Source organism: Pseudophryne corroboree, chromosome 2, assembly GCF_028390025.1.
Source record: "Pseudophryne corroboree isolate aPseCor3 chromosome 2, aPseCor3.hap2, whole genome shotgun sequence".
NCBI classification, from domain to species: Eukaryota; Metazoa; Chordata; class Amphibia; order Anura; family Myobatrachidae; genus Pseudophryne; species Pseudophryne corroboree.
This window is the reverse complement of record NC_086445.1, coordinates 235,301,023-235,328,607: the sequence shown is the minus strand read 5'-3', so window position 1 is coordinate 235,328,607 and position 27,585 is coordinate 235,301,023. Positions and strand designations below refer to the sequence as shown.

General features: G+C 45.0%; 1 protein-coding gene across 1 annotated transcript in view; it reads right to left on the bottom strand.

The window, feature by feature from the left end:
* Positions 1-12,351: 12,351 nt before the first annotated feature.
* Positions 12,352-27,585, bottom strand: part of LOC135011571 (retinol dehydrogenase 7-like) — a 136,055-nt gene continuing 120,821 nt past the window's right edge. The window contains exon 5 of the mRNA XM_063952473.1: positions 12,352-13,214. Coding sequence (XP_063808543.1) covers positions 13,021-13,214 — 194 coding nt within the window. The 3' untranslated portion in view covers positions 12,352-13,020. The remainder of the gene's footprint in view (positions 13,215-27,585) is intronic.

Here is a 27,585-nt window from a genome sequence, read left to right as displayed (position 1 = left end):
GAAGGCAATTTACGATATACTATATATGGGGCAGTGCGGATGGTGTAATGGTTAGCATTACTGCCTCACAGCACTGAGGTCATGGGTTCAATTCCCACCATGGCCCTAACTGTGTGGAGTTTGTATATTCTCCCCGTACTTGCGTGGGTTTCCTCCGGGTACTCCAGTTTCCTGGTAGGTTAATTGGCTCAAAACAAAATTAACCCTAGCGTGAATTTGTGAGCGTGTACATGTGATAGGGAATATAGATTGTAAGCTCCACTGGGGCAGGGACTGATGTGAATGAGCAAATATTCTCTGTAAAGCGCTTCGGAATATGTGTGCACTATATAAATAACTGGTAATAAATAATAAATAAATAAATAATATACCCATAAAACCAGAAACAAAAAAGATAAGATCATGAGTTTCACAATGGTTTCTCTAAACAAATAGGTGTCCACTCATGAGATTGGTATGGGTAACAGAATGTCCCACAGTGAAATGGTCTATGGAACCACTAAGTATCTGGTAGGGGTGCACCATTCCCCCAAGGTGGCTTCATCCTTTGCAAACTCCAATGCAAACACAGTACTATCAGGTTGTAAATGGTGATACAGACTTTCTCTGAGGTCCTAGTGGATGCTGGGGACTCCGTAAGGACCATGGGGAATAGCGGGCTCCGCAGGAGACTGGGCACTCTAAAGAAAGATTTAGTACTATCTGGTGTGCACTGGCTCCTCCCTCTATGCCCCTCCTCCAGACCTCAGTTAGAATCTGTGCCCGGACAGAGCTGGGTGCTTTTAGTGAGCTCTCCTGAGCTTGCTAATAAGAAAGTATTTTAGTTAGGTTTTTTATTTTCAGAGAGCTTCTGCTGGCAACAGACTCTCTGCTACGTGGGACTGAGGGGAGAGAAGCAAACCTACTAACTGCGGCTAGGTTGCGCTTCTTAGGCTACTGGACACCATTAGCTCCAGAGGGATTGAACACAGGACCTGACCTGGTCGTCCGTTCCCGGAGCCGCGCCGCCGTCCCCCTCGCAGAGCCAGAAGACAGAAGCCGGCAGAAGCGGAGAAGACATCGAAATCGGCGGCAGAAGACTCCTGTCTTCACATGAGGTAGCGCACAGCACTGCAGCTGTGCGCCATTGCGCCCACACTAACCCACACACTCCAGTCACTGTAGGGTGCAGGTGGCAGGGGGGGGCGCCCTGGGCAGCAATTGTTACCTCCTGGCGAATGCTGCATATAAACAGTGGCACACTGTTATATGTATGAGCCCCCGCCATTTATTTTACAAGAAATCGCGGGACAGAAGCCCGCCGTTGAGGGGCCGGAGCCTTCTTCCTCAGCACTCACCAGCGCCATTTTCCTTCCACAGCTCCGCTGAGAGGAAGCTCCCCAGGCTCTCCCCTGCAGAATCACGGTAGAAGGGTGTAAAAGAGAGGGGGGGCACATAAATGTAGGCGCATAAATCATATTACAGCAGCTACTGGGTAAACACTAAGTTACTGTGTAATCCCTGGGTTATATAGCGCTGGGGTGTGTGCTGGCAAACTCTCTCTCTGTCTCTCCAAAAGGCCTTGTGGGGGTCCTGTCCTCATTTAGAGCTTCCCCTGTGTGTGTGGTGTGTCGGTACGCGTGTGTCGACATGTTTGACGAAGAGGGCTATGTGGAGGCAGAGCAAGTGCAGTTGACTGACGTGTTGCCACCGACAGTGCCGACACCTGATTGGATGGATATGTGGAAGGTGTTAAATGATACTGTAAACTCCTTACATAAAAGGTTGGATAAAGCTGATACCTCGGGCCAGTCAGGGTCTCAACCCATGCCAGATCCTACAGCGCAGAGGCCCTCAGGGTCTCAAAAGCGCCCACTATCCAAAATGGTTGACACAGATGTCGACACGGATTCTGACTCCAGTGTCGACGACGATGATGCAAAATTGCAACCACGAATGACAAAAGCTATACGTTACATGATTTTAGCGATGAAGGATATTTTACACATATCAGAGGTAAACCCTGTCCCTGACAAGAGGGTTTATATGTATGGGGAGAAAAAGCAAGAGGTGACTTTTCCCCCTTCACATGAGTTAAATGAGTTATGTGAAAGAGCGTGGGATTCCCCAGATAAGAAAGTCCTGATTTCCAAAAGGTTACTTATGGCGTACCCTTTCCCGCCAGAGGACAGGGTGCGCTGGGAATCCTCCCCTAGGGTATATAAAGCTCTGACACGCTTATCTAAGAAGGTGGCCCTGCCGTCGCAGGATACGGCCACCCTAAAGGATCCTGCAGATAGAAAGCAGGAAAGTATCCTGAAATCTGTTTATACACATTCAGGGACTCTACTGAGGCCGGCAATTGCGTCGGCGTGGATGTGTAGTGCTGTAGCAGCGTGGACAGATAATCTGTCTGAGGAAATGGATACCTTAGACAGGGATACCATTATGCTGACCCTGGGGCATATAAAAGACACTGTCCTATATATGAGGGATGCCCAGAGGGACATTTGCCTACTGGGCTGTAGAATTAATGCAATGTCAATTTCTGCCAGGAGGGTCCTGTGGACTCGGCAGTGGACAGGTGCTGCCGACTCCAAAAAACACATGGAGGTGTTACCTTTACAAGGGTGAGGAATTGTTTGGGGACGGTCTCTCGGACCTGGTTTCCACAGCTACTGCTGGGAAGTCAAACTTTTTGCCATATATTCCCTCACAACCGAAGAAAGCACCGTATTACCAAATGCAGTCCTTTCGCGCACAAAGAAGCAAGAAGGTCAGAGGTGCTTCCTTTCTTGCTATAGGCAGGGGCAGAGGAAAAAAGCTGCACCTTACAGCTAGTTCCCAGGAACAGAAGTCCTCCCCGGCTTCCACTAAATCCACCGCATGACGCTGGGGCTCCACGGGTGGAGCCAGGAGCGGTGGGGGCGCGTCTCCGACATTTCAGCCACCAGTGGGTTCGCTCACAGGTGGATCCCTGGGCTATACAGATTGTGTCTCAGGGATACAAGCTGGAATTCGAGGTGATGCCCCCTCAATGTTACCTAAAATCGGCCCTGCCAGCTTCCCCCATAGAAAGGGAAGTAGTGGTAGCGGCAATTCACAAGCTATTTCTCCAGCAGGTGGTGGTACAGGTTCCCCTTCCTCAACAGGGGAAGGGATACTATTCCACAATGTTTGTGGTACCGAAACCGGATGGTTCGGTCCGACCTATATTAAATTTAAAGTCCCTGAACATTTATCTGAAAAGATTCAAGTTCAAAATGGAATCGCTCAGAGCGGTCATTGCAAGCCTGGAAGAGGGGGATTTTATGGTGTCTCTGGACATCAAGGATGCTTACTTGCATGTCCCCATTTATCCGCCTCATCAGGAGTACCTCAGATTTGTGGTACAGGACTGTCATTACCAATTCCAGACGTTGCCGTTTGGTCTGTCCACGGCACCGAGAATATTTACCAAGGTAATGGCAGAAATGATGGTGATCCTGAGAAAGCAAGGAGTCACAGTTATCCCATACTTGGACGATCTCCTCATAAAGGCGAGATCGAGGGAGCAGTTGCAGATCAGCGTAGCGCACTCACAAGAAGTGTTGCAACAGCATGGCTGGATTCTGAATATCCCAAAGTCGCAGCTGATTCCTACGACGCGTCTGCCATTTCTGGGCATGATTCTGGACACAGACCAGAAGAAGGTGTTTCTCCTGACAGAGAAGGCTCAAGAGCTTGTGACTCTAGTCAGAGACCTCTTAAAACCGAAACAGGTGTCGGTGCATCACTGCACGCGAGTCCTGGGAAAGATGGTGGCATCGTACGAAGCCATTCCCTTCGGCAGGTTCCATGCGAGGATCTTTCAATGGGATCTGTTGGACAAAATGGTCCGGATCGCATCTTCAGATGCATCGGCTGATCACCCTGTCCCCCAGGGCCAGGGTGTCTCTTCTGTGGTGGCTACAGAGTGCTCACCTTCTCGAGGGCCGCAGATTCGGCATACAGGACTGGGTCCTGGTGACCACGGATGCGAGCCTCCGAGGGTGGGGGGCAGTCACTCAGGGAAGAAACTTCCAAGGGTTGTGGTCAAGTCAGGAAACTTGTCTGCACATAAATATCCTGGAACTAAGGGCCATATTCAACACCCTGAGTCAAGCGGAGCCCCTGCTTCGCAACCAACCGGTGCTGATTCAGTCAGACAACATCACCGCGGTGGCTCATGTAAACCGCCAGGGCGGCACAAGAAGCAGAGTCGTGATGGCGGAAGCCACCAGGATTCTTCGGTGGGCGGAGAATCACGTACAAGCACTGTTAGCAGCGTTCATTCCGGGAGTGGACAACTGGGAAGCAGACTTCCTCAGCAGACACGACCTCCACCCGGGAGAGTGGGGACTTCATCAAGAAGTCTTCATTCAGATTACAAATCGATGGGAACTGCCACAGGTAGACATGATGGCGTCCCGTCTCAACAAAAAGCTGCAACGGTATTGCGCCAGGTCAAGAGACCCTCAGGCGATAGCTGTGGACGCCCTGGTAACACCGTGGGTGTACCAGTCGGTCTATGTGTTCCCTCCTCTTCCTCTCATACCCAAGGTACTGAGAATCGTAAGAAGAAGAGGAGTGAGAACAATACTCATTGTTCCGGATTGGCCAAGAAGACCTTAGTACCTGGAATTGCAAGTAATGCTCACAGAGGACCCATGGCCTCTGCCTCTCAGACAGGACCTGTTGCAACAGGGGCCCTGCCTGTTCCAAGACTTACCGCGGCTGCGTTTGACGGCATGGTGGTTGAACGCCGGATCCTAGCGGAAAAAGGCATTCCGGAGGAAGTTATTCCTACGCTGATAAAGGCTAGGAAGGACGTGACAGCAAAGCATTATCACCGCATATGGCGAAAATATGTTGCTTGGTGTGAGGCCAGGAAGGCCCCTACAGAGGAACTCCAACTGGGCAGATTTCTGCACTTTCTACAGTCTGGAGTGACTATGGGCTTGAAGTTGGGATCCATAAAGGTCCAGATTTCGGCCCTATCCATTTTCTTTCAAAAGGAACTGGCGTCTCTTCCTGAAGTTCAGACGTTTGTTAAGGGAGTGCTGCATATTCAGCCCCCTTTTGTGCCACCAGTGGCACCTTGGGATCTCAACGTGGTGTTGGGTTTCCTTAAATCCCACTGGTTTGAACCACTTAAGACCGTGGAGCTAAAGTATCTCACGTGGAAGGTGGTCATGCTATTGGCATTAGCTTCGGCTAGGCGTGTGTCAGAATTGGCGGCTTTGTCATGTAAAAGCCCCTATCTGGTTTTTCATATGGACAGGGCAGAATTGCGGACTCGTCCCCAATTTCTGCCAAAGGTGGTGTCATCCTTTCATTTGAACCAACCTATTGTAGTGCCTGCGGCTACTCGTGACTTGGAGGATTCCAGGTTACTAGATGTAGTCAGGGCTTTGAAGATTTATGTAGCCCGAACGGCTGGAGTCCGGAAACCTGACTCGCTGTTTATCCTGTATGCCCCCAACAAGTTGGGTGCTCCTGCTTCAAAGCAAACCGTTGCCCGCTGGATCTGTAACACGATTCAGCAGGCTCATTCTGCGGCTGGATTGCCGCATCCAAAATCAGTGAAAGCCCATTCCACTAGGAAGGTGGGCTCTTCTTGGGCGGCTGCCCGAGGGGTCTCGGCATTACAGCTTTGCTGAGCTGCTACTTGGTCGGGTTCAAACACATTTGCAAAATTCTACAAGTTTGATACCCTGGCTGAGGAGGACCTTGAGTTTGCCCATTCGGTGCTGCAGAGTCATCCGCATTCTCCCGCCCGTTTGGGAGCTTTGGTATAATCCCCATGGTCCTTACGGAGTCCCCAGCATCCACTAGGACGTCAGAGAAAATAAGATTTTACTTACCGGTAAATCTATTTCTCGTAGTCCGTAGTGGATGCTGGGCGCCCGTCCCAAGTGCGGACTTTCTGCAATACGTGTACATAGTTATTGCTTAATAATGGGTTATGTTATGTTGGCATCCATTGTTGATGCCCTGTTGTTGTTCATACTGTTGACTGGATAAGTGTATCACAAGTTATACGGTGTGATTGGTGTGGCTGGAATGAGTCTTACCCGAGATTCCAAAATCCTTTCCTTATAATGTCTGCTCTTCCGGGCACAGTTTCCTTAACTGAGGTCTGGAGGAGGGGCATAGAGGGAGGAGCCAGTGCACACCAGATAGTACTAAATCTTTCTTTAGAGTGCCGAGTCTCCTGCGGAGCCCGCTATTCCCCATGGTCCTTACGGAGTCCCCAGCATCCACTACGGACTATGAGAAATAGATTTACCGGTAAGTAAAATCTTATTTTTTCTTTTGAGATACATCACTGACATCACAAAAAAGAAAAAGAGGTGTCCATTGCAGGTACACTATTTAAAATATACCTTGTATTATATTAGTTTAAAATACTATCTAATGTATAGCTTGTCAGTGAAGTATTAAAATGTAAAAAAAGAATGTAATCGGAAATGTAAAGAAGTGACTAATAATAATAATATATTATAAAACAGTACACCCTTATTCCTCTTTTATTACGTCATATGGATATTTAAATAGCATACAGTCTGCCAGCTATATGAGTGGAATATGTGTGAAATATTATTTAGTAAGGTGTTTAAATGACCTACATTTAAAAAATGTCAAAAGATGAAATATTCCTTAATATATCTCAGTTAACAAATACTGAAGTCTGTGTTGGTATAAATAATTGTTTGTACAAAGGCTTGCAAGGCTAGGCATGTTTACACTGGAAAAGAGGGGACATGATCAACATCTACAAATATATAAGGGGACAATACACAGAGCCTGCGCGGGACCTGTTTTTGGTAAGATCAGCACAAAGGACACTCGCTTAGGTTAGAGGAGAGGATATTCAGCACAATGCGTTGTAAAGGTTTTTTCACAGTAAGGACAATACGTGTTTGGAATTCCCTGCCTGAGGGAGTTGTAATGGCAGACTCACTTAACACCTTTAAGAATGGGTTAGATAAATTCCTAATGGATAAGGATATCCAGGGTTATGGTGTGTAGTCACGCACTATAGTTACTATGAAAAGAGGAATAAAACACAACGGCTGACATAAGCATCAGACAAAATTTAGACCAAAATAATCCTGCATAGGAGACCACAATTAGGTTGAACTCGATGGACAAATTGTCTTTTTTCAACCTCAGATACTCTGTTACTATGCTACTGTATCTCTCTCCCTTCAAGGTATATGTTCACATTTGTATTCTCATATAACTCTTAGGTAGTCTTATATCTGCATTTATTAACCTACTGTAAATGAGAATTTCTGCACAGTTCAGTTGGGATACAATATAGTCAGCAGGGGGATGCAGTTACTATACCGGCTGTCAAGATCCCAGCGTTCAGGATACAGACACCGGAATCCCATCAGCCGGTGAAATGCTGGTGGTCACCATCCCAACTGCAGGCCCATATTTCCTGTGGTGAGCTGCCTCGCCGCTTGGATTCCGGCTGACGGGATGCCGCTGTTGGTATAGTGACAGCCGGCATGCCGTCTGCCGGTCTCCCATATGTATCTCTTAGCAGGTAATAGATGTTATGTCACTGGTAAACTCATTCCATTTCTAATAAATGTCCTGCATAATATTTAGTTCCCGAGGGTATTATTTAATTCCCAAATATCACTAACCCTCTAATAGATTATAGCTGTCATATATAGAGAAGAATCAGGCATTAGTAATCATATAGTAATCATATTAGTAATCATATAATACTCTAATTTTGCAGTGGGAATCTGTTAATTACAATCAGTTCCAACACATTATAATTATTGACTTTATATTGATGGTATATTGATGAGGTTCTGAACCACCTTAAAGCTGTGACCAGCCCCCATCTAGACCCCCTTCAGTTTGCCTACCAAGTGAATCGGTGTGTTGAGGATGCTGTCAACCTGGGCCTGCAACACATCCTGCAGCATCTGGGTACGTCCGGAACCTACGCGAGGATCCTGTTTGTAGACTTCAGCTCGGCCTTCAATACAATCTCCCCCAACATTCTCTACCACAAACTACTCTGCCACGGGGTCCCGGAAGCAACCTTTTCCTGGATCGTGGACTTTCTGTCCGACAGAATACAGGTGGTCAAAGCTGGGGGATTCACCTCCCAAGCTCGGTCCATCAGTACCAGGGCACCCTAGGGCTGTGTCCTATCACCCCTGCTCTTCTCTCTGTACACTGACTGTTCCTCTGAGTCCCAGTTGGTTAAAATAATTAAATTCGCCGATGACACCACCGTCATCAGCCTCATAAAAGAAGGGGACAAATCGGACTATAGACGGGAAGTGGATCGGTTGGCCCGGTGGTGTAGCTGTAACACCCTAGAGCTCAACCCGCTTAAAACTGTTGAGATGGTAGTAGACTAGAATAATCATAGCCAATAGTGTGGTGTCACTAGTGGACTCCTTCAAGTTCCTGGGGACCACGATCACTAGAGATCTCAAGTGGGGAGCAAATGCAGATGCCACCTTCGGAAAGGCACAGCAGAGGCTGTTCTTCCTAAGGCAACTTAAGAAGTTTAACATCCCACAGAATCTCTTGCTCCTCTTCTACTCCACAATTGTAGAATCTGTTCTGTGCTCCTCGATTATCATCTGGTATAGCTCCGCCAGCGAGAGAGAAAAACGCAGGCTCCAAAGAGTGGTAAGGTCTGCTGAGAAGATCATCGGAGTTGACCTCCTGCCTGTCCATGACCTGAACCAGTCCAGAGCCAAAAAACGGGTGACCAGGATAGTCAATGATCTGCCTCACCTGGGCTATGGCGAGCTCAACTTGCTGCCATCAGGAAAAAGATACAGGGCCATTCCCACCAGAACCAATAGAAGCATCAAAAGCTTCTTTCCTCAAGCAGTCCACCTGCTGAACTCCTGACAAACCGCCGGGTTGACTGTCCAGTCGCTCTACTCCAATCGTCTGATTGTAACGAACACTGTGTACTTAAGCTGTATACTGCATATATTCCCCCTCCCCATCCCCCGTCCTGTCTACGTATTCCCCCCTGGCTGCTGCACTGTAAACTGAAACCAAATTCCTAGTATACGCAAGTATACCTGGCCAATAAAACTGATTCTGATTCTGATATATCAGCATGTGGTCAGATTCCTTTTCTAATACATATATTGTTATCCCGTAACTCTCAATAAATTGAGTTAATATTTGCATCTAAATGTACAGTATCTAAATAGTTGCTTGCAGAATAGAAAACCATCCACCAAAAAGATACAATTTAATGACAGGATCCACCTGGGTCAAAAATGAAGGGGCTTCATCCTGATCACAAACATGGTTGAGGACTCAGGACTTTGGACCCGGGTTGAGCCTTTCACGCAGACCTGCCCTGCCAAATTCCCAGGTCCAAATGCATGCCTTGGAAATTATTTTTTTTTCAACTGTAATATTTTTATTAAAGAAATTTGACATTACAGATCACACAGGTCATTTTAAATTAATATGAGAACAATAGCACATAAACATTGGATCTGCAATTATAATAAGAAAAACAATGTCATAAAGAATAGAAAAAAAGAAATTGAGGGGAAAGAGATGCCAAATACCAACTTAAGAAAGTTAATCAGACAATGGCCCTCATTCCGAGTTGATCACTCGCTGCTGATTTTCGCAGTGCAACGATTAAGTTGAAAAATGGCATTTCTGCACATACGCATGGTACGCAGCGCGCATGCGCTAAGTACTTTCACACAAAAGTGTAGTTTTACAGAAGCGCGAGCGACGCTTTTTAATCGCTCGAGTGTTCGTTGTTTGATTGAGAGGAAGTGGGTGTTTCTGGGCGGCAACTCAGCATTTTCAGGGAGTGTGCTAAAAAACGCAGGCGTGCCAAGTTAAACCGCAGGAGTGGCTGGAGAAACAGGGGAGTGGCTGGCCGAACGCAGGGCGTGTTTATGACGTCAAACCAGGAACTAAACAGACTGCAGTCATCGCAAGCTAGGAGTAAGTCTTGAGCCACTCTGAAACAGCATGAAATTTTTCAGTTGCAGAACTGCTAACCTTTCGATTGCACTTCTGCTAAGCTAAGATACACTCCCTGAGGGCGGCGGCCTAGCGTTTGCATTGCTGCTAAAAGCAGCTAGCGAGCGATCAACTCGGAATGAGGGCCAATAGGTATGTAATAAAAAAATTATAAGTTAGACAAGAAGTATGCACATGCCTTTAACATGCCTTGGGAATTTAGGGGTCTATTTACTAAGACTTGGATGGAGATAAAGTCACTGGAGATAATGTACCAGCCAATCCACTCTTAACTAACATGTCACAGGCTGGGTTTGAAAAATGACAGTTAAGAGTTGATTGGCTGGTACTTTATCTCTGTCGACTTTATCTCCACCTAACTGTGAAATTTTAAAACCACATACAAATAAACGAACAAAGTGCAACATAAATCTTTAAAACCACACACTGTGCTCTAAGTGTTGTGCAATAGTGTGACCTCTAGGTACACTGACCTCAGTTGGGTTAGGTGTTTTGATCAATACTGGTTTATCTCAGACAACAATAGATTATTACTTATGTCAGGTCCAATAAGGTTATAGTTGGTCAATGGATGATGTTCAAATTTGTTTATGTTCCAGCGTGTTTATACAGGTTGAGTCTCCCTTATCCAAAATGCTTGGGACCAGAGGAATTTTGGATATGTATTGATAATAATTAATGTTCCATCATCGTGGCATCTACTATTGCCTAGTCAATGAGAGCATACATTCTCAGTCACTGCTGTCAATGTTGCTCAATAAAGATCATACATTTATAAGGTCCTTAGTGTGATCACTGATGCCGGCAGAATCTGCCTTTAAATGCTCCAATGAATTCTATGACAAGACGCAAACGTTCTCAGTCACTGTCAATGCTGCCCCAATCACATGTGATTTTCTACATACAATTATTAAAGTAGATTTTATATAGTACTATCCATTTATTTATACAGCGTTGTATAGAGCTTTAATGCGTAATTAAATGATTCCTCATATCTTAATTGCTGATATAGGTATAGTACTGTATACTTAAATCCTTGTGGTTAAGTATGGAAGCAACACCTCATATAGCAGATGTCATATTTGGTCTTGCTGGAATTAATTAAATATTCGTCTTACTGATTAATTAGTGGGCAAATTAGCCTCAGTTTATTTTTCTAATTTCAATGCATTTGATACATTTGTCTCTGTATGGAGTAAACACCTTTAGTAGTATCATATGCTACGTCATACTTTATTACTATGATATTGCTGACACTGCAACATGTGCAGCTGTATAAAGGTCTGTCAGCTGCACATGTTGCAGTGTCAGCAATATCATAGTAATAAAGTAACTGAATGAGGGAAAGTAACCACTTCACTGATTAGAGATTAGATGCTGAGCACATGCAACATAATATCATTATAGCTACATATTATATTTTATGAAGTAGCATATGATACTACTAAAGGTGTTTACTCTATACAGAGACAAATGGATTAAATCTATGGTTCATACAGTTGTCATATATCAGACAGGTCCTAGTCATAATACTGAATTGTTCAATAATGTTATAAGTGACATGGTCAACTGATTGAAATTAGAAAAATAAACTGAGGCTAATTTGCCCACTAATTAATCAGTAAGACGAATATTTAATTAATTCCAGCAAGATAAAATATGATATCTGCTATATGAGGTGGTACTTCCGTACTTAACCACAAGGATTTAAGTATACAGTACTATACCTATATCAGCAATTAAGATATGAGGAATCATTTAATTCCGCATCAAAGCTCTATACAACTCTGTATAAATAAATGGATAGTACTATATAAAATCTACTTTAATAATTGCATGTAGAAAATCACATGTGATTGGGGCAGCGTTGACAGCAGTGACTGAGAACATTTGCGCCTTGTTATAGAATTCATTGGAGCATTTAAAGGCAGATTCTGCCAGCATCAGTGATCACACTAAGGACCTTATAAATGTATGATCTTTATTGAGCAACATTGACAGCAGTGACTGAGAATGTATGCTCTCATTGACTAGGCATAGCAGATGCCACGATGATGGAACATTAATTATTATCAATATAAACACGCTGGAACATATAACATATTTGAACATCATCCATTGACCAACTATAACCTTATTGGACCTGACATAAGTAATAATCTGTTGTTGTCTGAGATAAACCAGTATTGATCAAAACACCTAACCCAACTGAGGTCAGTGTACCTAGAGTCACACTATTGCACAACACATAGAGCACAGTGTGTGGTTTTAAAGATTTATGTTGCACTTTGTTCGTTTATTTGTATGTGGTTTTAATATTTCACAGTTACAGGCCTTTTATAACCTATCAATAAAAGTTACATTTTATAAGTCTAATTAATTCTAAGTAGTGTGCCACTTCAAGTCCAATTTCTTTTTCTTTTTGTAAACTAGTCCCAACATATTAGCAACAATATATTCTGTGGCAGCACCCCCATAAAGAGTCAAATTTATGACATTGACACAGTACGGGGTTAAAATGAAACATATATAAGATAATACTAGTGCAGTAGCCATCCCATTTCCCTTTCCCCATTTCAATTAGCCACCTCTTTGCCCCTCCCAGGAACACCCAATACCCAATACATTTTCAAGACCTTTCAGAGACCATGCATCACACTGTTTGCACAGACTCTGGACAGTGCAACCTGAGAATAAAAAAACACTCAGTTGCGGTCAACATCGGAAGTATGCCTGACACAGAATTAGGCCCCATATGTCATTCCTAAATAAAATAAACAGCTCATGATAAATTGTTCCCATGAAAATATGTATTTCAGAAATTCAAATTGCAGCACATAGAACACAGAAACCCAAAACCCACAATGTGTTTACCATGAACAAAACATGAATACAGGGTCACTCACAATTTTTTTGTGGTAGCAAGGGACCCCAAATAAAATTTCATAAATGGGGACAGGCTATATTAAGGCCCCCATTTAATATCTTTATTGCGTGCTACTGTCATTTTTTTGTAAGAATAAAATCTGCCAATGCAGTGGGACAGTATGAAAGCGGTAATAAGATGAGTTTGGCATCCCAGCCAGCAGAGTAGCGTGTCTGTGGGTAGACAGCAGTCAGAGCATGCTGTATACAATCTGTGACCAGGTGAATGTTCGGGTTTGCCTTTGAAAAGCCATCAAGATATTCCTTGCGAACTGTGTAGACAGAGTTAAAAAAATGGAAAATCAGAACAGTGATGTAAAACAATGTAGCTCATATAAATTGCTGCTCAGATACTGGTGTTTGTCACACTTAGGGGGTAATTCAGACCTGATCGCTGGGCTGCTAACTCTGCTGTCCTACGTTCAGATAGTCGCCACCCAAGGGGGAGTGTAAATTCACCGTGAAAGTGTGCGATTGCATGTATACGCCGAGCTGCAAAAATCCACTGTGTGCAGTCTCTGCCCAACCCTGGACTTACTCCTACAGTGCGATGTGAACAGGCTGATTGGGACCAGAGCTGATGTCAGACGCCCTTCCTGAAAACGCTTAGGAACAACTGAGTTTTTCTGGGCTCTCCCAATAAACGGTCTCTTCCTGTCAATCACTATGCAAATAAAATTTTCACACCATCCTGTCGTTGACCGGTGATGCCCGTTTTTGTTGGCCGATGCACATGTGCATTGCGGTGCATACGCATGTGCAGTTAAACGCTGATCGCCCGCGGTGCGAAAATGCACAGGAGCAATCAGGTCTGAATCACCCCCTTATGTATTCAATCCTGGAACAAGTTCAAAGGTCATATGGCACAAATCATGAACAGAGCGGGACATGTTTACAAGTACAGTAGTTGCATGCCTTTGGTAAAATACAGCTAAGAAGGCAGCTAAAATAACCTGCAATGTATATGCTCTCCCCAGTGACAGTGTATTGATTACACCTTCCTAATTTGGTGTAGTGGTTAAAGTCTTCTGTTTATACTGTATGTGTAAACACATGGAGTTATTATGAACTGAGATGGAATCATGCAGTATTTTTACATTTTGCTGCTTCTGAGTATACAGGGTGGAATATGAAGAATATGAAAAAGACAGAAAATCCCTAGACGCTCTTCAGAACCATTCGATCGCTTACAACATTAATGTGCCTGCACCCAGGGCAACAAATGGGGAATGCCATTCCTCCCACAGAAAATATAAATAAAGAAATGTTATGGTGCTAGGAGCATTATAAAAATACACATGATATATATATATAAAACACAAAAATAAATATTTAATAATAACCATAACTATAATAAAAATAAACTCCTGGGAGTCTCAATAATAAATAAACAAACAAACAGAGTATCACCACTCTAAAGGGCCCTACACACTGGCTGATCTGCCGCCGAGCTGCCCAACGGCGGATACGGCCGACGAGCGACCCGGTGGCGGGGGAGCAGTGACGGGGGGAGTGAAGTTTCTTCACTCCCCCCGTCACGCGGCTCCATTGAAGTGCAGGCAAATATGGACGAGATCGTCCATATTGGCCTGCATGCACAGCCGACGGGGGACCAGCGATGAACGAGCGCGGGGCCCGCATCGTTCATCACTGGAGCCTCCACACTGAAAGATATGAACGAGTTCTCGTTCATTTATGAACGAGATCGTTCATATCTTTCAAACAAATCGGCCAGTGTGTAGGGCCTATTAGATACGAATCAGTAGTAATGTAACTGTAACAAATATGTAGTTTCTACTATATGCAAATGCAGATAAGTATAAGTTTGAAGTCTTAAATGTGAAACTGTGGTAAAATCGATACACATACAGTATGTAAGTATTGTGCAAATGCTCCAACAATAGATAGTCTTAGGGGCATATGTATTAATAATTGCGGAACTTTATCAACACTCTGTATGGCTGTGAATATTTTAATTGTCAATGAAAATATCCCTGCTATGTACATAGGGAAACCCACAGGGATGGTGGTAGCAATGGCACAGTATCAGTTTTTGGGATCAGAGTTGGCATCAGATGGAGGCTGCTGGAGGGGAATCGAAAGACCCCTCTCCCACGAACATGCCTACATAGGCTAAAAAAGGGATTTGAGCTGTAGTCATCAGTGACCATCAATGCATTTCTCCACACCTCACTACTTTGTCAAAGCTTGGGTGTTAGAACTTTACTCATAATATATTCTTTACTGAGATGCATCTTTCAGAAGCACTCCTTGATTAACAGCTTACAGTATATATTATTAAGACTGTCCCTTGTTGCAACATTTGTACAATACTTATGTGTATCAATTTTATCACAGTTTTATATTTGATTCAGCAAACTGTTTCTTATCTGCATTTGAATAGTAGCAGAAGCCAGGGCCGTAGCAAGGTGTGTGCGGAGTGTGCTCCGCACATAGCGCTGCAGGGTAGGGGGTGCTGTTGGCAGCACTTGTCAATTATGAATTATCTCATTACTTTCATTTGCAGCTTCCCCCATTTTTGAATGTCGGGGAGAGATGTAGTCTATTATAAGTTATGCTGGCAGGGTGAGGAACAGTGAAGTACAGTGTGCACGTGACTGCAACAGTTCACCGTGAGAGCAGCGGCTGGATGGCGGGGGGGGGGGGGAGAGGGTTTTTTGCTTTGGGCTGCAAACAAGCCATAAAGTGGTGCAGATGAGAGGGAGACGTCATGCTGGGGCTGCAGACAAGAAAGGGACACATGCTGGGGCTGCAGACAAGAAAGGGACACATGCTGGGGCTGCAGACAAGAAAGGGACACATGCTGGGGCTGCAGACGAGAGTTGCAGGTCTTGTGGGGAAGCACACAAGAACGGGAAAGTTCAAAAGGGGGGGGGGTGCAGATATGAGAGAGGGACAGCTAGGTCATGAGGGGAGTGCAGACAAGAGTAAATCATTAGGAATGATTTAGGTATTATTAGAGATGGCTAAACCCAGTTACAACCATCATAATTAACTAGCTATTATCTACATATCAAAAAATACATTGTTAAAATGCAGCACCATCTAGGGTTATTAGCAGGGGAAGGCTTTATTTTTAAGCTAGCAGAGTGCTGTAAAATATGTCTCCTACCTATTATTAACATATGTGGCGGGATGTAATGCAGTCCGAGATCGCCGGAGGTGCGGGATGCCGGCCAATCTCGGATGTTTTTTTAAAGGGACAATCCCTTACAAGGCAAAACCATGCCTTGTAAGTGATTGCCCCTGACTACTTTCTCAAGTTGAAGGAAAACACTTCATAGGCAAAAGCATGGGGGGGGGGGTCAAGTTGAACGGAACCCTGCCTTCCCCACAGTCTAGCCAGTGGCTACTACATGCAGTGTAAGAGGCGAATAAAGCTGCTGCACATGCCCAGTTGAAGATTTTCCTGCAATGTCTGCTGTGTGTGTGGATCTGAGTGCTCAATCATCACACCAGAGAGAGGATCTGGTAAGTGGCTTACCATGATCATTGTGCCTGCATATATCTGATGTACCATATTACATAAACTGCACTTTGTTTGGGGCAGACTACAGCATGTTACATGCCAACTATGTATCCTCATGGGCTGGTGACAATCCCTCTAAAACTGAACATTTGGAACCCCCCCCCCCCCCTCCAGGAATCCTGCATTTGCGCCTGTCTCCTACCCCCACCCAGTTTGTTGCTAATACCTATACAGCATCCTTGGACTTGATAGCTCTTGTTGTTCTGTTGTACTATCCTTTATTACATTTCGGAATGCTGATGTGCCCAGGATTCAAACCCATTGCCTATGACATTGCAGTTGGACACTCTATTCATTGAGCTATCTGCCCTTGCATAGAGAGCTAAAGAATTCCAAGCTGGAGAGTTTTAACTATTTGAAGCTTACCTTGTACTTTGTGAAGGGGTGATCAGCGTTGCGGCTGGGCTGATCTACAGTATGTAGTGTGTGGATGCAAGGGATTAGATGTGTGACTGCATGGATCTGCTCGATTATGGAGCCGGTTATTTTTTTTTTATGGAGTACAGATAGCTTCATATAGTGAGAAATCTCATTATTTTTATGTGGGATTAAGTGTATCGTGGGTGGAGTGTGTGGCTGGAATGCAGCAGGTTGTAGCTTTGAGTCCTAGGTGTGGCAGTATATTGAAATGTGTTATTTAATGAGGGGTATTATGTGTTCAAAATCATTTTCTAGCAATGTTTGGCACCGGGCACCAAAAAGTCTAGTTATGGCTCTGGCAGTAGCTACATATTTGTTACACTTAAATTGCTACTGATTCGTATCTGAATTTAGCAGAAGTTTTATTGTGAATCAGCTGTCACTAGTTTTGCTGTGAATCAGCGTCCGTTCCAGGAATCAGGGCTGGCGCCTGATGGAGGCAGCAGGAGGGGGATTGAAGGATCTCTCTACCGCTACCATACCTCCATAGGCTTAAAGAAAGTTACACCATCTGAAGAAAAAATAATAATAAAAGCTTGATACATATGGGGGTATCCAATTAGCCACGATAACGCAATCCATGATCACTGCAAAATGTATTGCACCAATCTCCCAAAAATGTAGCTTATCGCAGACTGTACGCTCCTGTTTTTTGCACCTATCCTATTCTGAAATGTCAAAAATGGGATTCCTACTATAATTCTAGCCGGCAAAAGCAGAGATAAGTATGGGAGAAAAAGGGGAAACTAATATAGGAAAACATTATAGAAGTCTATTAGTGGCCATAATAAAACTATTTGGTGTAATTAAATTGGGTCAAATGGCCATTATATGCATTTTTGTAAAAATGTGAAAAAATTAAAGAAAGCAATTTTTTTTGTATTCCAGCAAAATAAGTCTCATTACATTTGGGGTACATAAAAATGGGTATAAGTATATATTTGGGTCATTTTAGAGGGCTTTAAAAAAAAATGGAAATGGATCGATTACTTCCACCTGCATAAAGCACTCCAATATACATGTCCCATAACTTGTACCCCAATTTCCATCACTATGCATTTTTTGACCCCAAAAATTACATGTCATTATTGGCCAATTAAAAATAATTAAAAACATCTCAGTGCCAAATTAGTTATTCTTGGGGGTGCACCAGAGGTTCTGTACCAGATCCTGACATATTTACCTTAAAATAGGGATTTTGCACTACTTATCCCCTGCGTAGAGATGGTGAAGAGAAACTTGCGAGAAACTCAATGGAGACTTATCGCCGATAAATTGTTGCAGCTAATTGGACACCGAATTATTGCAAATATGACAATTTATCGCGAAACCGCGTTATTGTGGCTAATTGTATACTCCCTTATGTATTTATCATGTATTTATTATTAAGACTCTGGGAGTTTAATTTATTATTTCTCTAACGTCCTAGAGGATGCTGGGGACTCCGTAAGGACCATGGGGATAGACGGGCTCCGCAGGAGGCATGGGCACTTTAAGAAAGAATTTAGTTCCTGGTGTGCACTGGCTCCTCCCTCTATGCCTACTCCTCCAGACCTCAGTTTGATACTGTGCCCAGACGAGCTGGGTGCTTTTCAGTGAGCTCTCCTGAGTTTACTGATAGAAAGTATTTTGTTAGGTTTTTTATTTTCAGGGAGCCTGCTGGCAACAGACACCCTGCATCGTGGGACTGAGGGGAGAGAAGCAGCCCTACTCTCTGAAGCTAGGTCCTGCTTCTTAGGCTACTGGACACCATTAGCTCCAGAGGGATTGGTACGCAGGATCTCACCCTCGCCGTCCGTCCCGGAGCCCCGTCGCCGTCCCCCTCGCAGAGCCGGAAGATAGAAGCCGGGTGAATATGAGAAGAAAAGAAGACTTCAGAGGCGGCAGAAGACTTCATGATCTTCACTGAGGTAACGCACAGCACTGCAGCTGTGCGCCATTGCTCCCACACACCTCACATACTCCGGTCACTGTAAGGGTGCAGGGCACAGGGGGGGGGGGGGGCGCCCTGGGCAGCAATATAAACCTCTTATTTGCCAAAAGGAGCATATATACAGCTGGACACTGTTTATATGCATGAGCCCCCGCCAATTTTACACTTTTAGCGGGACAGAAGCCAACCATCGAGGGGGCGGGGCTTCTTCCTCAGCACTCACCAGCGCCATGTTTTTCTCCACAGCACCGCTGAGAGGAAGCTCCCCGGACTCTCCCCTGCTTATACCACGGTAGAAGAGAGGGTTTTAAAGAAGAGGGGGGGCACATAATTTGGCGCAGATAATAATAACAGCGCTACTGGGTAAATATTAAATTGCTGTGTTTTTTCCTGGGTCATATAGCGCTGGGCTGTGTGCTGGCATACTCTCTCTCTGTCTCTCCAAAGGGCCTTGTGGGGGAACTGTCTTCAGAAGAGCATTCCCTGAGTGTGTGGTGTGTCGGTACGTGTGTGTCGACATGTCTGAGGTAAAAGGCTCTCCTAAGGAGGAGATGGAGCAAATGTGTGTGTGAGTGGTGTCTCCGTCGACAATGCCGACACCTGATTGGATATGTGAAATAAAGTGCTGAGGTAAATTTATTGCACAAAAGATTAGAGAACAGACAGTGAATCTACACAGGTCTGTCCCTATGTCGCAGAGACCTTCAGAGTCTCACAATGCTCACTATCCAAAATAATAGACACTGATATCGACACGGAGTCTGACTCCAGTGTCGACTACGATAATGCAAAGTTACAGCCAAAACTGGCAGCAAGGTATTCAATATATGATTATTGTAATAAAAGATGTTTTGCATATCACTGATGACTCATCTGTCCCTGACACGAGGGTACACATGTTTAAGGGGAAGAAAGCTGAGGTAAATTTCCCTCCTCTCATGAAGAAAAAGAGCGGGAATCTCCAGACTAGAAGCTGCAGCTTCCCAAAAAGAATTCTCAGGGAGTATCCTTTCACTACTAGCGCCAGGATACGATGGGAATCTTCCCCTAGGGTGGACAAAGCTTTGTCACGTTTACCCAAAAGGTAGCGCTGACTTAACAGCTATCCTCAGGGATCCTGCAGATAGCTTGCAGTAAAAGTACTTTGAAGTCCATTTACACACATTCTGGTACACTACTCAGACCGGCGATTGTGTCGGCATGGGTTTATAGCGCTGTAGCAGCGTGGACAGATACCTTATCAGCGGAGATTGAAACCCTAGATAAGGATACCATGGTATTGACCCTAGTATATGTGTATATATATATATATATATATATATATATATAAAAGATGCTGTCTTATATATATATAAAACATGCCCAAAGAGACATTAGTCTACTGGGTTCTAGAGTCAACGCTATGTCGATTTCTGCTAGAAGTGTCCTGTGGAACATGCAATGGACAGGTGATGCCGACTAAAAGAGGCATATGGAAGGTTTACCTTACAAGGCTGAGGAATTGTGTGGAGAAGGGCTCTCGGACCTGGTCTCCACAGCTATAGCTGGTAATTCTGATCTTTTGCCTTATATTCCCTCACAGCCTAAGAAAGCACGACATTATCAAATGCAGTCCTTTCGGTCGCAGAATAACAAGAAAGTACGAGGAGCGTCCTTTCTTTCCAGAGGTAAGGGTACAGGGCACAGCTAGTTCCCAGGAACAGAAGTCCTCCCCGGCCTCTACTACATCCAACGCATGACGCTGGAGCTCCGCTAAGGGAGTCCGCCCCAGTGGGAGCACGTCTTCGACTCTTCAGCCACATCTGAGTTCACTCACAGGTGGTTCCCGGGGCAATAAAAAATTGTTTCTCAGGGTTACAAGCTGGAATTCGAAAGGTGCCTCCTCGCCGGTTTTTCCTTATCGGACCTACCGGCTTCTCCCCCAGGAAGGGAGATAATATTAAATACAATTCACACATTGTATCTCCAACAGGTGGTGCTCAAGGTTCCCCTCCTGCAACAAGGAAGGCGATATGACTCAACCTTGGCTGTAGTCCCGAAACCGTACGGTTCAGTCAGATCTATTTTTAAAATTAAAATCTCTGAACCTATACAGGAAAAGGTTCAAATTTAAAGTGGAATCGCCCAGAGCGATCATCGCCAGCCTGGAAGGGGGGGATTTGATGGTGTATCTAAACATAAAGGCTGCATACCTTCATGTTCCCATTTATCCACCCCATTGCGGTACAGGATTGTCATTACCAATTTCAGGGTAATCGGCGGAAATAATGGTGCTCCTACGCAAGCAAGGAGTCCATACTTGGACGATCTCCTAATAAGGGCGAGATCAAAAGAGCAGTTGTTGAACAGCGTGTCACTTTAGCTGAAAGTGTCACAGCAACACGGCTGGATTCTCAATTTCCCGAGGTCACAGTTGGTTCCTATAACTCGTCTGCCCTTCTTGGGTATGATTCTGGATACAGACCAGAAATGGGTTTACCTTCAGATAGAGAAGGCCCAGGAACTCATGACTCTAGTCAGGGACCTATTGAAACCAAGACAGGTGTCAGTGCATCACTGCACTCGAGTCCTGGGAAAAACATTCCCTTCAGCAGGTTCCATGCGAGGACTTTCCAATGGGACCTACTGGACAAGTGGTCCGGGTCACATCTACAGATTCATCAGTTGATCACCCTATCCCCCAAGGCCAGGGTATCTCTCCTGTGGTGGCTGCAGAGTGCTCACCTTCTAGAGGGCCGCAGATTCGGCATTCAGGACTAGATCCTGGTGACCACGGACGCGAGCCTCCGAGGCTGGGGAGCAGTCACACAGGGAAGAAATTTCCAAGGTCTTTGGTCAAGTCAAGAGACTTGTCTCCACATCAGCATATTGGAACTAAGGGCCATGTACAACGCCCTACGTCAAGCGGAGACCTTTCTTCATGACCAACCGGTTCTGATCCAGTCAGACAACATCACCGCAGTAACTCATGTAAACCGCCAAGGCGGCACAAGGAGCAGAGTGACGAGGGCGAAAGCCACCAGAATTCTTCGCTGGGCGGAGAATCATGTAAGAGCACTGTCAACAGTGTTCATTCCAGAAGTGAACAACTGGGAAGCAGACTTCCTCACCAGACATACGTCCTGGAGAGTGGAGACTTCATCAGGAAGTCTTCGCACAGATTGCAGTTTGGTGGGGACTGCCACAGATAGACAGGATGGCGTCCCGCCTCAACAAAAAGCTGCAGAGTTATTGCGCCTGGTCAATAGACCCTCAGGCAGTAGCGGTAGACGCCCTAGTGACACCATGGGTGTTCCAGTCAGTCTATGTATTTCCTCCTCTTCCTCTCATACCCAAGGGTTGAGAATAATAAGAAAAAGGAGGAGTGAGAACAATCCTCATTGTTCCAGATTGGCCACGAAGGATCTGGTATCCGGATCTGTAGGAAATGCTAACAGAAAATCCCTGGCCTCTTCCTCTAAGGTAGGACCTGTTGCAACAGGGCCCATGTCTGTTCCAAGACTTACCGCGGCTGCGTTTGACGGCATGGCGGTTGAACGCCGGATCCTAGCGGAAAAAGGCATTCCGGATGAGGTCATTCCTACGCTGATAAAGGCTAGGAAGGACGTGACATCTTAACATTATCACCGTATATGGCGAAAATATGTTTCTTGGTGGGAGGCCAGGAATGCTCCTACGGAAGAATTCCATCTGGGCCGTTTCCTTCACTTCCTACAAACTGGAGTGAATTTGGGCCTAAAACTTAGGCTCCATTAAGGTTCAGATTTTGGCCCTATCCATTTTCTTTCAAAAAGAGTTGGCTTCTCTACCAGAAGTTCAGACGTTTGTAAAAGGAGTTCTGCGTATTCAGCCTCCTTTTGTGCCTCCGGTGGCACCTTGGGATCTTAACGTGGTGTTAAGTTTCCTAAAGTCACACTGGTTTGAACCACTTAAAACGGCGGAGTTAAAATATCTCACGTGGAAGGTGGTCATGTTATTAGCCTTGGCTTCGGCTAGACGTGTGTCAGAATTAGCGGCTTTGTCACATAAAAGCCCCTATCTGGTTTTCCATATGGATAGAGCAGAATTGCGGACCCGTTCGCAATTTCTGCCGAAAGTGGTATCATCTTTTCATATGAACCAACCTATTGTGGTGCCTGTGGCTACACGTGACTTGGAGGATTCCGAGTTACTTGATGTGGTCAGGGCTTTGAAAATTTACGTGGCCAGAACGGCTAGAGTCAGGAAAACTGAAGCGCTGTTTGTCCTGTATGCATCCAACAAGATTGGTGCCCCTGCTTCAAACCAAACTATTGCTCGCTGGATTTGTAACACGATTCAGCAAGCGCATTCTACGGCTGGATTGCCGTTACCAAAATCGGTCAAGGCCCATTCCACTAGGAAGGTGGGCTCTTCTTGGGCGGCTGCCCGGGGGGTCTCGGCACTACAGCTGTGTCAAGTTGCTACTTGGTTGGGTTCAAACACTTTTGCAAAATTCTATAGGTTTGATACCCTGGCTGAGGAGGACCTCATGTTTGCTCAATCGGTGCTGCAGAGTCATCCGCACTCTCCCGCCCGTTTGGGAGCTTTGGTATAATCCCCATGGTCCTTACGGAGTCCCCAGCATCCTCTAGGACGTTAGAGAAAATAAGATTTTACTTACCGGTAAATCTATTTCTCGTAGTCCGTAGAGAATGCTGGGCGCCCGTCCCAAGTGCGGACTTCTTCTGCAATACTTGTATATAGTTATTGCTTTAATAAGGGTTACGTTATAGTTGCATCAGTCTTGCACTGATGATATGTTGTTTTCATACTGTTAACTGGGTAGTTATCACAAGTTATACGGTGTGATTGGTGTGGCTGGTATGAATCTTGCCCTTGGATTAACAAAATCCTTTCCTTGTACTGTCCATCTCCTCTGGGCACAGTTTCTCTAACTGAGGTCTGGAAGAGGGGCATAGAGGGAGGAGCCAGTGTACACCAGGAACTAAATTCTTTCTTAAAGTGCCCATGTCTCCTGCGGAGCCCGTCTATCCCCATGGTCCTTACGGAGTCCCCAGCATCCTCTACGGACTACGAGAAATAGATTTACCGGTAAGTAAAATCTTATTATTTATGGTGATTATTAAGGGGCCGATTTATCATGCTTTTTCCCCCAATAAAATAATGTAGAAACTGAAGTGTCTGTATCATTTTATGGTTTGTGGCCATGTACTAATAGCATTTTGCGGGATATTTCAAAGAAATTTTCAGTATAATGCTAATTAGTATTACAGAACGCAGGACCTAATTCAGACCTGATCGCTGTTGTGCTAAATCGCACAGCGGGCGATTATCGAATGACTGCGCATGCGTATGCACCATAATATGCAGGTGCGAGGCCAAACAGCGACTAAATGGTGCAAAAATGTAGATCACTAGGCGTATGCAAGGTGATTGACAGCAAGCGGACGTTTGTGGGTGGTAACTGGACGTTTTCTGGGAGTGTCAGGGAAAACGCATGCGTTCCCAAGCATTTTCTGGGTGGATGTGTGATGTCAGCTCCGGCCCCGATCAGCCTGTGTGTATCGCACTGTAGGAGTAAGTCCTGGAATACGCACAGACTGGAAAAAACATTTGATGGTGAGTGAGTTGCGAACGGATTTGCAGCTGTCCTCTGTCTGGTGAAGTTTTTGCACGGCGTACACATGCAGTCGCACACATTTGCACGGGGCGGGTTTTCACTCTCTATGTGCGGCGACTATCTGATCGCAGACCTCTACAAATTTGCAGAGGAGCGATCAGGTCTGAATTAGGCACACAGTCTCCATTAATATCAGTGGGGACTATGATCTGACCTGAAAAGTGAAGTATTGCAGAGTTTGGCCATGTTAGTTTAAACCATTACGGCAGACAGCATGCCCTTTTTACACCTTACGGCAGCCAGTGTGCCCTTTTTACACATTACGGCAGACAGCATGCCCTTTTTACCCATTACGGCAGACAGCGTCCCCCTTTTTACACATTACGGCAGACAGCGTGCCCTTTTTACACATTACGGCAGACAGCGTGCCCTTTTTACACATTACGGCAGACATCGTCCACCTATTTACACATTACGGCAGACAGCGCCCCCCTTTTTGCACATTACGGCAGACAGCGTCCCCCTTTTTACACATTACGGCAGACAGCGACCCCTTTTTACACATTGCGGCAGACAGTGTCCCCCTTTTTACATATTGCGGCAGACAGCATCCCCTTTTTACACATTACGGCAGTCAGTCCCCATTTTTACACATAGATAGACAGATAGATAGATAGACAGATACTTACCATCTCTCCCCGCTGGCTCAGGCTCCTCGGTGCAGGCTCCTCGGTGCTGGGCTGGCAGATCCAGGGCAGGGGAGAAGGAGGAGGAGGGAGGGGGACTGGAGCCGCAGCAGCACTATGCAATTGGTAGAGGCACTGCTGCAGCTGTCCCTCTGCTTCCGCATTGGCTGCCCAGTGCCACTGCGAATGTTGGAATGAGGGAAGCGCACCTCAGCATTCACAGCAGTGCCTGGCAGCCAATGCGGAAGGAGAGGGGACTGCTGCAGTGGCGCCTCTACCAATTATATAGCGCTGCTGCAGCTCCAGTCCAACTCCCTCCTCCTCCTCCCCTGCCACCGGCATTGCTGCTCTTCTCCAGCGCGGCGCACGGGCGCAAAGCACAGGCGGCTTGTAATGAGTCATTACAAGCTGCTGGCTGTTGCGCCCTCAGGGTAACTGCGCTGTGTGCCAGGCACACCTGGCACACACGTAGTTACGGCTCTGTTGTGCGCATGTGCAGTATCAAATTCCCCCAGAGGAGGCACCAAAATGACAGGGAAGAAACCTGCAGGGACAGCAGATATTGCTACTGCTGTCCCTGCAGGTTTCTCTACGTTACATAGCGAGGATGTTTTCCTAAAAAATTTAAATATCCGCCACAAAATATATTGTTAATAATCACGGCAATTCTTGGATTATTAATACATATGCCCCTAAATATTTATAGTTTTTATTATATTATATGTGTAATGTGTATTTTTTAATGCTCCTAGCGCCGTAACATTTCTTTGTTTACAGGGATAAGAATATTACTTATTTTGTGCTTGAATGTAAATAGATTTCGGGAACTTTCCCCTGATAATTAACAGTAGTTACTGTATATGTGTGTACTTTTATGTTACAAGTATCAGCTAGCACTTACTGTATATGTGTGTACTTTTATGTTACAAGTATCAGCTAGCACTTACTGTATATGTGTGTACTTTTATGTTACAAGTATCAGCTAGCACTTACTGTATATGTGTGTACTTTTATGTTACAAGTATCAGCTAGCACTTACTGTATATGTGTGTACTTTTATGTTACAAGTATCAGCTAGCACTTACTGTATATGTGTGTACTTTTATGTTACAAGTATCAGCTAGCACTTACTGTATATGTGTGTACTTTTATGTTACAAGTATCAGCTAGCACTTACTGTATATGTGTGTACTTTTATGTTACAAGTATCAGCTAGCACTTACTGTATATGTGTGTACTTTTATGTTACAAGTATCAGCTGGCACTTACTGTATATGTGTGTACTTTTATGATACAATTATCAGCTGGCAGTTACTGTATGCTGATGTAGGACAGCAGTCTGCGCATTGTCTCCTTGCTGTGCACCGAGACTCTAGTGACAGAGTTGCATTGACATCAGCGCAACCTCTGGACCATGTCTGAATGCATTGCTGTGCATGGGTGGCTTTTGTATGGATAGCTATCGGTATGCGTACCATCGATGGTTGCTAGCATTCATCAGTTATCAGTTTGCAAAAGTTTCCTCTGGCTGGCTTTTGAATGCTGAGCAGCCTGCCAGCACTGAGCAGCTGAAATGTGGAGACAGAGTCAAGGACTACTACCTGAAAGGCTGACCACACGCCCACATAGGCAGGGCAAGATGCGAGTAGCCACCTTGCATGCCTATGAAGATAGAGAGAGTCATCAGCAAAGTGATATAACTAGTGGTATATCTATAGTGGGTACAGTGTGTGCGGTACACACGGGTCCCTCGGAGAGGCATCCATAGATCTTTCCATTTATGCATGATTTTTGGAGAAATAAGTTAATGCATGGACAAATAAGTGTTGATGGAAAATATATCTAAATAAGCATAAATGGGGCTGAGTTTGTGCATTTAGTGATTTAAAAATGATTGCACTGAAGATTTTATTGTGATGTTTTCAGACCTTTTCTGGTACACACATTGCTGATAGACTTACAGTTCTGCAAAACATCTGCATGGAGGTAGTGGCAACCAGCGCCACCGATTGGTAAGAGGGGGGGTTCGGAAGGTGGTAAACCAGAACTCTATAGGAGCTCAGTACTGCAGAGTAGGTGTAAGCACTCCCCACTGATGCCGTAACCACATTCTTCTCTGCATGTGCCCGCCACACCATAGCAACATAGTCCATTATGGGCTGTAGCTGCACACCCTCTGGGAGGGCCTGTACTGGAGCCTAACACCTAAAGAACTTGTTTTTACCCAGGTGCTTGTTACCTATAGATATTATTGTCCTCGAGCACTGTAGTTGTACAATTAAACAGCAAGGTTCATTTAAGCATGTGATAGCATTAAAAAATAAAAGTAGTTCTGTCTGCACAGAATACCTTGAACCAACAAAGAAAGGGAGACCTTGCGTTGTTCCACCCAAATTAGCTCTGGTTTGCGTGAACTCATCAAAAAAGACTCAAAATGTATTAGCTTATTTAA